Below are 13,405 nucleotides of genomic sequence, written 5' to 3'. Positions count from 1 at the left end.
AGGGCAGGTAGGATGGACACTTCCATGCTGATGGGAGGATCTGGTGGCCAGGTCAGGAAGGAGTCTGGTTTGGGGCTCCTGGAAGTGGGCAGCAGCAACAAACCTGATGTAATTTTTCTAGGCAGGAAATTTCACATTTTTTTTTTTTTTTCTGAGCCCTGGGACTGGTCAACAGTGCTTGTAAACTGGGAATTGGAAATGGTCTGCAGAAAGTGGCTGGGCAGTAACGTTCCTGCAGGAGTGACAGGGCAAGCATCTGGATAATTTTAAGAAAGAGCCAGAATATTTTGTGATATTATTAGCGATGGGTTTGCCAGTGATGACAGGGGACTGAGATTCTTCACCTTGGAAACTGATTTCAGTGTTATTCCTGGTCATTCCTGCACTGACATTGTTTTGCAAAACAAACAGACAGACAAAACCAAAAAAAGCCCATTGAGCCCCAACCCCTTTCTGTACGGGTGAAATGTCTTGCATATTATCAGCATGATTTTAATCCAGAGAAGGACAAAACCCAAAACAAACAGCTAGGCTCTTCCAGCAACTCAGGAAAATATAAATGAATCCATCCTCACCTCTTCTGGTGTTAAAACCAGATGTAGTGGATTTCTGGAAAAACAAATGCCTCTTCCTATTTCTGCGTTCTCTTAATCCATCCACTTGAAATTGAGAGGAGGTACTGAGTTATCAAGACAAGTCTAGTGAGTGATACATACCAGAGTAGCAGACTTTTTATCCCGTAGGTAATTTTCTACGGCATCATTATTTGGGGCGAAGACTGTGTATGCGTTTGCAGATTCTATTTCATTTGCCAGGTTGTATTGCTGTTGTGAAACACAAAAAAAACACATCAGAATGGCCACTGATAGTCTGATACCAGTCCAAGCACAAAGAAAGCAGAGAACTGCTTCTATTCTTAAAATTATGTGAAAGCTTACAATAATGTAGCCCCTGAAAATGGAGTAATCGGGCATTTGCTCCAGGCGGGCCAGGAGCCTCGGCAGGACGGCGCTGCGGAGCGGGGTCAGGACCTGGAAGAGGAGCAGATGTCCCACATCAGTGCATGTGCATATGCTGTGGTTGCACCTGCGAGGATCGGATGCAGGAAAAAATGCTGTTCCGTGCAAATACTTTTCCAAGAGCTGTTAATTATTTTTCACTGCTTGTCGTACTGAGGAAGAAATCCTCCCTGTGTGGTCTGATACCTTGTCAATAACGTGTATGATCCCATTTGTGGATGCGATGTCTCCAGCCACGATGTGAGCGCCCTGGAGGGTGAGGTTCTGAAAGGAAGAGGAGAAGAGGGTTTACTTTTGCATTATGTGATGTTAGCGTTTCCCCAGCTGTGGATCTCCACACTTTCCCAAAGTTGTCTGGGGCTCCACCATGGCTCTGCTTGAGCCAGTCTGCACTGGAGGCAAGGTTACCCTCAGGAAGCCAGGTGCATGAGAGGTAACTTTGGGACTCTGGGCTGTTCCCTGCACTTGGACTGGCAAAACCATAGGGTTGCCTGCATGGGAGTGGTTACCTGGGGTAGGTGCACTCACCCCGGCCCCCCAGCCAGATAAGCTCTTGTGCCGATTCATATCCTCCTGTTTCTGTGCAGTTTTTGAAGGACACCATTCATGACTTTTCCCTCAGGACATGGAGGTGAGGGGAACTTTTCCTTCTCTTAATGAAGACACAAAATGTGCCAAATGTTATTTCCAGAAATTCCTCCTCAGAACATGGAGTAAATAAAAAGGCTGAGGGGGAAGTGCTGTCAGTTGTAGTTATTTAACGCTAAAACCACCTTCATGTCGTTTTAGGCTATCAAGTTACACATGCAGATGTGTGTGGTGTCACTGCTTCCTCCTACCTTCCCCGTTCCCTAAAATAGATTATTGAGTTTCCTTGATGCTCTTTGCCTTAAATGAGATCACAGAAGCTGCTCCAGGCAGGGACTACGCTTCCACTTGGCTACAAGACTGTCCGGTCTTTGCAGCAGCTACTGGGACAGTAGGAATAAATAATATTGTGGGAAAATTACAGCTAAGTAAAGAAAATCAAGTTGATGTTTCTCCCAGGTGGCCCAATAGAATTGATCTATTCCTTTAATTTGATGACACAGTTGTTTTTTAGGTACAAAATGCCTGTGTGGTTTTGTAATACAAGAAAGTCAGAGACTGTGATGGTCAGAGTTTGATGTATGATACGAAAGTGGTTTAGAGGTCATCTTACCCCATTTTCTTTAGACAGCTGTAGGAAGTTGCTCTGTAGAGATGTTGGCAGTGTGTCAGAAGATGATAAATTCTGGAAATCAGCAAAGCTGTAAGCTCCTGTCAATACATGATACCTAAAGGAAATTAAATGGATTTGAAGTTGTTTTTTTGTTTTTTTTTTTTCTCCTAGATAAATATGGTTCATGTGTCTAAAACTGTGGTTTAAAGTGGGAATTGTTTATACAGTACCTAGTTCAGCTATGTTCTGATCTTAGCCTGGCCTTTAAACGTTTCTGACATGATACAAAAAATATGTTTGTTTTCAGTGGAGTTGCTACAGAGATTTATACCACTGTAACTGCAAGAGGAATCCTATTAAGTTATAATAACTGTCTTTCTCTAGTGGCTTCAAACTGAAGGCTTGTTTGGAATGAAAAGCAATTAATTCAAAAAAATCAAACCCCCAAACCATTAACGTACTTCAGTAGAGTTAGGATGTTACTCTTTGACATCCAAAAGGCTTTCTCATCTTCATCCATGTTTTCAATTGCTTGGAGAGAAGGCACGAGGACAGTTAGATTTGAGGTGGTGGACAACACCGAGTTTATTTCAGCTTCCTGTGTGAAAGTAAAGAGGGGAAAATAATTCATCCTAAGGATGATCTATAAATAGCAGCCGGTGACTTTTTAGCAAGGTGTGAAGTATGTGACGTACTTTGTGACCAGCCTGGAGAGGAAAAACTATTATATTGAGCAATGACTTGAACAAAAGTACTTAGAGCCGGACAAAAATGGTAAATGAGTGTGTATTTTTTACAGAACAGATTGCCAACATTTAAAGGGCAGAAGCAATGTTTAGGTCAATTTTTTTTTTTTTTTTTTTTATTATGAAACATGTAAGTTGCCTCCCATAAAAGTCTGTTTTATGGACTTTATGTACTTGAATGTTAGAAAACCAAACTAACAAATCACAAAAACCATAGTGAGAAACGCTATTGGTTACTGATAACTTCAAGTAATCTGCTCATATAGAGCACTCCACACTGTTTAATAGAAGGATTATGAACCATGAAATAAGAAACCCACATGACATAGTGCTCCCATTTAGAATAAGACTATTTAACATTGCTGGGAGTGTTCAAGATGTCCAAGGGATATCTGTGCCCACTAGCACTGCACTTGAGCTTGCTGTTGACTGCTCTAATTTTAGATGGGGGATATGGGCTCTGTAGTGTGCATGGACTGATTCTTCTCCTATATGTTTGTATCTGCCTTAAGGATGGAGTGACCTTCCACTGGAAAGGTTTTTTCCAGTTGTGTAGATTTTTTTGTGGGGTAGAAAATGGAGAGCTAAAGATTTGAATGTGATTTTGCTGAAGATGTTCTCCAAACTTTTCATAGGCTCCAGAACTTGCCATTTTTGGTACTGCAAAACTTGAGGGAGCAATATGAGCTTGGCTTCTACCTTTTTGTAACTGGTATGCTGCCTGGAAGCTGGCTTATTTTAGATTGTCCTTCAATACCCATATTGGGTTTTGAGTAAAGAACGGAATCAATGCCCTTAGATAGCTGGGAATTTTGTCTCTGTTAAGGCCATCTTTCTTTTTAGCTATCATCACTGTCACCTCTCAAATATTTAAATATAGAAATAGCAACCGACTTCCCTTTCTCATCCTTCCTAACCAGCAAGAAAAATATTTGGTTATAAAAAGTGGTAAACATCACATTCCTGCTCAAGTATGATGTTAAAAACCCCGCAGATGGATATACCTCTCTATTTTGCTTGTTTGTAGCTATGATTATTTAATTTAAGGGATACCATTTCTCTGAAGTGTAGCAGAAACTTCCATGCTTGTGCTTCAACAGATTATACAGAATCTGTTCCCCAATTCCATTCCTAACCCCCAGCTTTATTATGTAAAGAGCATGTTAGCAGGTGAACAGCCTTTCCTATTGTGCTCATTTCTTTAACTTCATTAGTTTCTCTATATACTGAAGCCTGAGCCCAGGGCTGGGCAGATAACTGATTTAAATTAGCCACAGTGGCCTCTCATTTAAGCAGCTCCTGGAGGTGCCTTTTGCAATTGAGTATTTTAATGATCCCTGAGCTTTCTAACTTTGAAAAGCATGAAAGCAGCTAGCATGACTCCCGGCTAGACTTCTGCTTCTGATGCTGTTCATTAACATACCCCTGTTCCTGTTTGTCATGTATTTGCTATATACTTCTTATTTAGGTTTTAAGCTCTTTGTGGAGAAACTGGTTTTGATCTTTATTCATACAGTGTCAGCCACAGTGGGATAGAACCTCTAATGTTACTGCTGCCCTAGTAATAGATGATAGCATGTGAAAATAAAAAGTAGATTGTGAAAAACACTCTATCTAGAATATCTTTTTTTTTCATGCAAGTTGGTGCTTCCTCCCAAATCTGAAGCCAAACAAGCTAATCTGTTTGCTCATGTCCTGCACCTCAGTCAAACCTGCAGCAGTACACTGGCAAGCCGTATGGTTGCACTTTCCTGGCATGGGGCTCAGTGAAAATGGGAAGGAGAAGGTATTGTCTTCCCTCTCCACTTGCTTGTAGTTTTACTGCATGAGGGAAGTTGGAAGGAGCTACTTGACATATTCAGGCTCTGCTTGTACTCCACTGCCTGTTGTCTGGATTAAAGTACATTTATGTATAGAGCTAGTCATGGCTTATGTAGACCTCTGCCTCAGAGACTGGGCTTGTAACTTTCTCTTTTACTTGAGCTTCTTTACTTGCCTGAATTTGGGATCAGAATTTTGTTTTCAGGCTGAAATAGGAAACCCGATGATCAGCCCTGCCATGACTGGTGGGTGAGGCACTCTGATGCCTCTCCAGAGCTTGGGCCTCTGCTGTGTAATAGGAATATTGTTGTGAGGTTTCAATTTCTAAAGCTTAAAAGGCTCCTCTTTTTCTGCAAACTTGAACATACTAAAAAAAAAAATATAAAAAATAACTAGCCATGAAATGTACTTACATGAACCCATTTGTAAAATGCAACTGCTTCAGATAGAGTAGATAATTCCTGATTAGAAACAGAAAGAAAGAACAATGAGTGTGTAAGCTATAATTAGCTCCATGCAAGTACTCTTGATGTTGCCTGGGGCGTAACCCCAGGCTGATGTGACACAGAGGATGTTTTCAGTGTGTGTAAAAAGGGAAGAATGTTTGTGTTTTTTCAAGTAATGATACTTCCTGTTAATGAGAACGGAGACTTATCAACACTTTTGTAGATGAGGCCATCTGTTGCTTAGGTGTATAAGGTGTACTTGACCTTGATATGTAATTGACCTCAGGCTAAGCATTAATTTTCTGAGAATGTAAGCCTAAAGCTGTTCTTCAATGCAGATTTAATTGAAAAAAAGTATGCTTTTTTTTTTTTTTTTGTATTTGTACAGCATCTTAAATATCAACCTGCAAGTGGAGAGCCTTTATTCTGCCATGGTACTTCGAACTGAGATAGATGACAGTATGAGCAGGGGTGGCAGACAGGGCTAAGAGCTGTGTAAGATTATTGCCAATGGCTGGGATAGCTGACACTTTAATTTTTCTTACACTGTTAAATGTGTATTTATTTCACCAATCTACTTGTTTTGGTTTTATTTTCCTGCCATTCAGCATGGTTCGTTTTAACGTGATAAATTGACTATTTCCACTGAGATAGACCTTAAGGCAAAACTTCAGAAGAGCTGGGTGCTCACTGATTCTGGCTGAGAGATGAGTGCTTAGCACTTCTGTGTGTTAGGGTATTTGGGCTGGCATTTTTCAACTTGTCTTAAAGAAATATGCTCATATCCCTTAGGTGTCTTTCCAAGCTCTTTTTTAAAACACAACAGATCATTTTTGTATCAGGCAACAGTGCCCTGCAGGAACACTGTCCTGGTGGGCATCATATTTTTCTAATCATTTAGGCTTTACTATCTCTCTGGTTAAGATCCAATGTGAGAACTGTATCTTGTTCTCAGAGAAGATGACCATCTTACTTACATCTGCAGCATTTCCATAACATATTCTACCATCTCCTTCATAGCCTTTTGGGCAGACACACTCCCAGCCATGAGAAGAATCAAACTGACAAGTTGCCTTTGAACCAGAAAGAGAAAAAAATTGTCAAATACTTAGGAGAACACTCAAGAGCAAGGATGGCCTGTAAAGCCTCTTCCTGAAACCTATTTGTATACAAACTTAAGCTTAACAAAGGATCTTTGTACATCTACCTTGGATGACCTCACCCTCCCATAGGACAAACTCGGTCAGCTAAGGGCGCAAACTCCCTCCCCTGCCCACCGTGCACTAAGTCCATAGGAATCTAAACCCTCACTCCACCCTTTCTTACTTCCTCCCTACATAAACTGGGCCCTTTTCCTTCACCTGGCTATGGCACATCCATCCTCTTCTCCCCAATGCTCTTTGCTTTAGCTCTGTCTCTGTGTCCCACCTGAGGCTGGTGTGGCTTTTGTAGGTACTACAGAGCACAGCAGAGCCTGCAGGTCTGCTGAACACATCCAGCCTGCATAGACGTGTGATTTGGGTAAACATTCCAACAGAATAGTGCATCTAAATTGTAATTGCTGGCAGAGAAGCAGCAATTATTTATTCCAGGCTTGAGATAATCCTTCTGTACAGGCAGAATCAGAAGCAGTCCCTGTATTCTGTCCCCAGTGCATGTACCATACTGATGTGGCTTACATAGCATTTTTGGTGCTTGTAGCACTGCTTGGAAAGCTTTGTTCTAACTCAAAAAGAAGTTGCAGGTTTGGAATGGCAGGAAATTCTATGGTGTGCAGAGGAGGCAAGGTGTGATATGTATCTGAACGCTTTGTTCAGGGAATGATTAATTACTCACCAGATGATGGCATTTTCCATTTTGTTCCAGGCATGAGTTTATGGGTGTGCATTCAATTCCATTCCCTTGAAATCCATCCTTACACTTGCAGTCATTCTGTCATTTTAATAAAATGCAGCAATTCATTACAATGACTAAAATAGCATGCATTTTCTAGAAATGGTGAATGAGTCTACGTTTCTTTATAGCTACGTTGATTTCAGTGGAAAAACACTGATTAATATCTCCAGAAGACCTTTACACCTGACATCTACTGATGTACTTACTAGAATGTATTTGCTGCCAGGATACCACCATGCAGGGAGGGAGGGAGCACTGGGATAGGAAATGAAGGAGACTGCTTTGGGTAGAGAGTGCAGTGTGGGAATAACCTTGTGGCTGGGAGGGAGAGGAGAATTTGGGGAAGAAGATGGGGTAAGAAGTATGTCAGAGCAAAATAGGTGGGTACTTGTGCTGAAGGTGGCAATAAATGTGAGATGACATACCTGGCCTGGCCCAACGTATATGCAGGTGGCATTTTCGTGGCACCCTGCTGCAGTGGGCAGTAAGCAGTTGTTGATGGGTGAGCAGTCCCTTCCATTGCCTGTCCATCCTGCCTGGCAAACGCATGTGTGCTTTCTTGGGCCTGTCTGGATGCACTCAGCCTGGGGGGATGCAGAGACATCTGTTCAGGACACTTAAGTGGCATCTGGCATGAGGTGTAAGTCTTGTCTAAGCAACAGCGATGCTGTTGTCTGGGGAAAGAGCTTGAAACTGCAGCAAAAATCATGACTCTTCCCCTCTGCAAAAGTTTCTGGTCAAACCTTCCTTACTGCCTACTGTTCTGTGATGTCAGGCTCTGTGGGAAAAGCACATACTTACATTGGTACTGCAGCCACCTGCCCTTGAAGCAGCACAAGGATCAGCTTTGCTGCAGCTCATGCCATTTCCTTCATAGCCAGGTTTGCAAACACAGCTATAGAGACAAGAGGAGGAGGAGGGAGGCATTTAATGTGATAGGACAGCTGGAAAGTGAAGTGATTGTTTTCCACTGTAACATACTATTTATAGGTGGCTTAAAATTGGTAACCTTGGATTCATGATGCAAACAGCTTAAGTATGTACATTATGGTTTTCTTCCAAAATATTGACTGAGTTAATTAAGTCAAATCAGAGATTCATTATCTGTGTATGAGATAGGGACTGAAATGAATTCTGTGCTGACATTATCTTTGCAGAGGTGAGCTAATAGGTCTAAATTCATTATGAGCTGGGGTTGCTGCTTGTTTCAGTGACAAAGACAGCTCTCTGAAATGCATGCAAGACAATGAGCCTCTCTATTTTCCCGGGTTGTGTCCTGTCAGTCCTCCCCACCGACCCCACTCCTCGCAAGATTAACCTATGTTGGAAGGAATTTCTTAAGCACTCAAGTTATGCAGCAGCCCCCGTTCTGCTTTCTGTGGTGACTCATTATGAATACACTGCAGCAAGAGGCAAACTTGCTGCATGTGAAGGTGAGCCTGAGGCAAGTGCAAGGCAGCTGGAGCTATAACAGAGTTTAGGGACCAGTCCTCTTGGGATCAGAAAGTCTGTGCTGAAATACATGATATTGTTACATGCAAATATTGAACTATCTCCAAACTGCTTGAGTTTCACTGTTTTTCAGCAAGGTTCAAGCTCCTAATTCACTCGGGGATGATTAAAAACAAGAGGTTCTTGAGAGCCTTTGTAGATGTTGGTAGGAAGGCAGCCTTCTGAACAAGGGTCAGATCTATATGCACCTATCCTACCAGTGTTATATGGTGCCCTTTGTTACAGGATAGTACATTGAGAACTCTTAATTACTGTCTTGCAACTCAAGGTCGAAGCTGTGTGTGCTTATGCTTATTTGTTGCATAGCAGTATTTTGTGGACAGATGTTTGTGTACTGCTGCAAGGCACTGTTTTGATCAAGCAAATGGGAAAGAGCGGCAGCATAGCTAATATTAATTAGATGCAAGTTACTGACTTACCTCACTTCACCGTCGGTAAGCTGACAGTCTGCATATGCATGGCACGGCCATAAGGAGAGCTTGCAGGGAGTAATTTGCTTATCACAGAGTTTCCCTGTGTATCCACTTCTGCATGATCCAGGCAGACAGATCCCGTCGCTGTCTATTCGGTTATCACACTTCCCGTAAGCGCAGGGGCAATCTACCAGAGATAAAGCTGCAATGTGCAGTTCCATAGTGGTAGAAGACATCTATCCTTACATAGCAATTTTTATGAATTGGGTCCTCTTTTTCTTTCTAGAGTCTAAACTTTGTATATTTATAGTCTTACTTTGGGGGACTTACTGTATATTTATCATATCCATGTCTTTTCATGTGTGTTTTATGGGTACCTATTTAAAATGTATTGTGTCTTTCTAGTGCACTTATGTGTGAAGCGAATTGTGAATCACCGGATTGTGACAACTTACCTAGTCATGAATTTCAAAGTACTTCAGAGAAGTAGGAGCAAAATACTGTGTATTTGTATAGGCTATTAAGGCTAAGGTTACTTCTGTGCACAACTTTTGGTGTACTTTCAGTACCGGGTGTATTTTCAGTGACATGGGAAACCTTTTAATGGTGAGTCCACAATCCTACAAGTTGCAGAGTGCTAGGCTAGTACACAGAGCTGCAGCACAGACTTATGAACACTTTGCTGGGGCTGATTAGTGCTGCTGGGAGGTACAGCAATGTGCACAAAGGACATGGTAACCATTTTGCAGTCCCAAAAAGTGCTAGCGGTGACTAGTTAAACCAACACGTGCTGCTTTAGCAGGGCTGGAGCTTGCGCAAAACCACCTTTTCTTATGGGATTCGTCTCTCAGTTTTTGTCCATGTACCTCTGAACCTTTGAGTGTGCTGTAATTCATGACTGACAGGCTGTTCCATAGCAAAACTGACTAAAAATGATTCTGTAAGTGGAGAATATATCTATATTTGATGTTGTATATTCTGTACACTCTCAAATGCAGTATGGTTTGACATAGCAGGGTTAAATCTGTCAGTATATAGAAGGTGACTGCTAGAAGTATAAGGTATTAAATAGATGAGAAATTATTCAGTAAGTTATTAGAGTGGCCCTACAGATACTCTATTCACAGATCTAGTTGTTCTTAGATTACATATGTTCGTCATTCGAGGCAGAATCTGTTCTGTTGTGGGCAATAACAGATAGGAATGGAGTAGCAAAGATTTTCTTTTCAATCAGTTATGAGAGGGAGACAGAAAAGAAAAGAACAATAAATAAGTATAAAGCAAGCTATGGCCCCTGCAGAAAGCGTAATTAAGTCAGTAAGATTTTCACTGACTCTGGTCTTATGATGTAACCCTTCGAAATAAAAAATGAAAGTACCCCAGATATATTTTTCCCATCCTCCATGGAGACTGTTTACCAAGCAGTTCACTTCTACCTTAAAGTTACTAGGGTCCCAAAGAAATAGCCCACACTTTTACGCTGAGGAAATGTGGCTGTACTTGCCTTTGTCACACTGAGGTCCGTATTTGCCAGGGTCTGAGCAGAACTGACATCGAGAGCCTTGAAATGCTGCAGCACAAATGCAAGTCCCATTTCCATCCAGGCCATCCATGCACTGTGATATGGAGGAAAAGACGACTTCTTTGTATAAATGAAAATAAATCTTCATCCTTCCCCCAGAGAACAAACTATATGCCTGTCCATATTATGACTGTGGTAGACCGCCAGGAAGAACTCTAGCTTTGATGAAAAAGGTGCTTCAAAGCAGAAGCTTTCCTTGTGCTTGCAATTTGCTGCTGTGTATTCTACATTCCTCTGCAATTTTCAAGTGAGAATAGTGAGCTGGGTCATTACTCTGTGCTGTGTGAAGTAAAACTACCAGAGTGGGTCCCCCAGCCTTGCCTGTGTGCTGTGTGCTGGGATCAGAGAAACCTGCAATCTGGACATCTGAGAGGAGATCAATTAATTTTCCCTCCTCTGTATAACAGAACCTGAAATTCATGTCCAACCCTGGACATAAATGGAGGGCACAGCTCTTGTGGAGCCCAATATTCCTATTGTGCAGAAGTGCCTCAGGGACTTTTGGGACACAGCCTGTCCTTCCACCCATAGGAGTGCAGTGTGCCGCCGAATGCTGTCCTTACCTGCCCGTTTCCTGAGCAGGGTTTGGAGAAACCTCCTGGGCAGGGACTGCAGTAAGGGCCAAAGAAGCCTTTGCAACACTTTGGTTCCTGTGAAATAAAGCAAATATTCTCTTTTCCAGTGCTTCAGTGCACAAAAGAGAACTCTCCATTATGTTGTGGCCCTCTAGCAAAGGCCTGTAGGTGTAGCTGGCACTTAAAATGCTTGTGTTGAACCAGACCCACCTATGCAATAGCCTTGTTAAAACCAGGAGCAGCATTGCCAGCTGGGGATGCACAGATTGCTAGATCCTTCCTTTCTTCTTCTTATAAGACTCATCAGTGTTAGGAATCCCCATGCTGTCATCAGTAATGAATGTGCCTGTGTGTGTCTGCTCATACTGTGTGCACTCTTGATTTGCCAGTGGGAGTGCAGAACAATTCAGAGGCAGGCAGTCTCCTTTGCATTTGAGATCAGGAACTCAAAGACATGTTTTACCTTGGGGAGAAGCTATGAAAGGTAGACATGCTGCTTTGATCTTCCTCCTTCTCCTCTGCACCAGTGTGGGATTTAACCCACTACACAGCATTAAATTTCCTTCTCGGCTGCATCTTTTGTTTATTCATGAATTGGCTTCTTGATCCATTTATTTATCAAGAGCACAGAAAAGCATATTAAGAAAAAAAAAACAACTCTTTGACATGTGTGATTCAAAGGAAATAGGAATTAGCAAAAGGTTCTCAAAGTTTAAACATTTGTAGACTTCTCTGCTTGTTACATAATTGTGGTCATGAAATGCAGAAGCCTATTTAGGAGCCCCAGAACCCAGGAAGGTACAAGAACTTCTCAGAGGCCAATGACCTCTATGAGGACTAGGCTTGCCAAGGAAAGCAAGTGGAGCACAGTTCTAAGGAGCATTTCCCATTCATTGTTACCCAATATTGTGTGAAGTCTTGGGACAGAACGGGCTGGAACCAGGTAGGACCAAGCTATACTGTTCTTCATGGATGAAGCTGTATTGGAGGGGGTAACAAAAACATGTGGGCTTGGAGCCTTATGTGAAAGGTCCTGTGTGCCGGAGTATGAAAATATTGTTGCCAATGATATATGTCAGCTAAAAAACCTCACTGGAATCTGCCTGCTATCTCGCTCTTAAGTTTTACAGTAGCTCCTCTCAGAACCCTGTAGAAGGTTATGGGAACTACATGAACATCTCCAAACATCTCTCAACTCCCAAAGGAAAGTTCACAATGCAAAGGACAGTATTTTGGAAAACATCTGTATATGTTTCACATTAAAGAACTGTAATTCTATACCTTTACTGTTGTATTGCAGGCTTTAGCACAGCCGGTTTTTTGAAAGCTTGGGCCTTTGATAATGCATCTCCGTTTTGAGAAAGGCTGGAACATGCACAAAATGGAAGCATTAGTATTTCTAAGTAATGTAGTGTTCCATGATGCAGTCTTAATATCACAACATAATCTAAATGGAGAACAGAAAGCAGTTTGCTATAATGTTGCATTTAAAAAATGTATTAAATTATGTATTTTTTCCTAATGTGAACTTTCTTTTCGCTGTTATTGAATAATGGCATATGGGACTAACTACCAGTGAATTTTTATAACATTGAGAATCAAATTCCTGTGATAGCTAGACTTGAATTCTGTATGTGGAGAAACATGCAGCCACATTTGCATCTCTTAGATGCAAAGCAGATAGAAGGTTTTCAGTCCTCTCTGAAAGCTGCTTCTGCAGACAGTTACTTCTGGGAGGAAGCTGAATCTAAAGGAGATTTTTGACAGATGTGAGGTCTATTCTAAACATATCCCTCTATTTTTTGTTTACCAGTTAAAGCATAACTTCAGTAGTTCTTGTTCCTTGCCTCTCTCTTCTGCCAAAGCCTATCCAAAATAGACATTAACTTGACCTGAGAAAAGAGCTAGAGCTTCTATGGTGTCTATGAGGGATCTTGCAACAGCAAACAAAACAATGCTGAAATTACCTGGTGATTCAATCCTTGCCAAGAAGACACTAATGTACTGTCTATGTCTATATTTTATGCAGTCTCAAGCATTCATATTCGGTTCTTGTGCTCAATATATTGGGAAAGCAGTAATCAACATACGGGGACCCCTTCCCTCTATGCATTTTGTACCACTGAGGACTCTGTTGGGAAACGTCACTTACGATGGGCTTTGAATCCTCTGGACAGGGAGCCAATGACAAACA

General features: G+C 41.7%; 1 protein-coding gene across 1 annotated transcript in view; it reads right to left on the bottom strand.

The window, feature by feature from the left end:
* STAB2 (stabilin 2) overlaps positions 1-12,576 on the bottom strand; it is a gene marked incomplete at its 5' end in the record, with an annotated part of 48,210 nt that extends 35,634 nt beyond the window's left edge. Inside the window, 14 exons of the mRNA XM_008938192.1 lie at positions 717-824; positions 939-1,031; positions 1,206-1,283; positions 2,221-2,335; positions 2,682-2,818; positions 5,201-5,248; positions 6,211-6,306; positions 7,070-7,165; positions 7,555-7,713; positions 7,931-8,024; positions 9,061-9,241; positions 10,559-10,670; positions 11,200-11,286; positions 12,493-12,576. Coding sequence (XP_008936440.1) covers positions 717-824; positions 939-1,031; positions 1,206-1,283; positions 2,221-2,335; positions 2,682-2,818; positions 5,201-5,248; positions 6,211-6,306; positions 7,070-7,165; positions 7,555-7,713; positions 7,931-8,024; positions 9,061-9,241; positions 10,559-10,670; positions 11,200-11,286; positions 12,493-12,576 — 1,488 coding nt within the window. The remainder of the gene's footprint in view (positions 1-716; positions 825-938; positions 1,032-1,205; positions 1,284-2,220; positions 2,336-2,681; positions 2,819-5,200; positions 5,249-6,210; positions 6,307-7,069; positions 7,166-7,554; positions 7,714-7,930; positions 8,025-9,060; positions 9,242-10,558; positions 10,671-11,199; positions 11,287-12,492) is intronic.
* Between the last annotated feature and the right edge of the window lie 829 nt (positions 12,577-13,405).

This window comes from Merops nubicus, unplaced genomic scaffold, assembly GCF_000691845.1.
Source record: "Merops nubicus isolate BGI_N331 unplaced genomic scaffold, ASM69184v1 scaffold2534, whole genome shotgun sequence".
Lineage (NCBI taxonomy): Eukaryota > Metazoa > Chordata > Aves > Coraciiformes > Meropidae > Merops > Merops nubicus.
The sequence above is the reverse complement of the archived record's forward strand: the minus strand, read 5'-3'. Positions and strand labels throughout refer to the sequence as shown.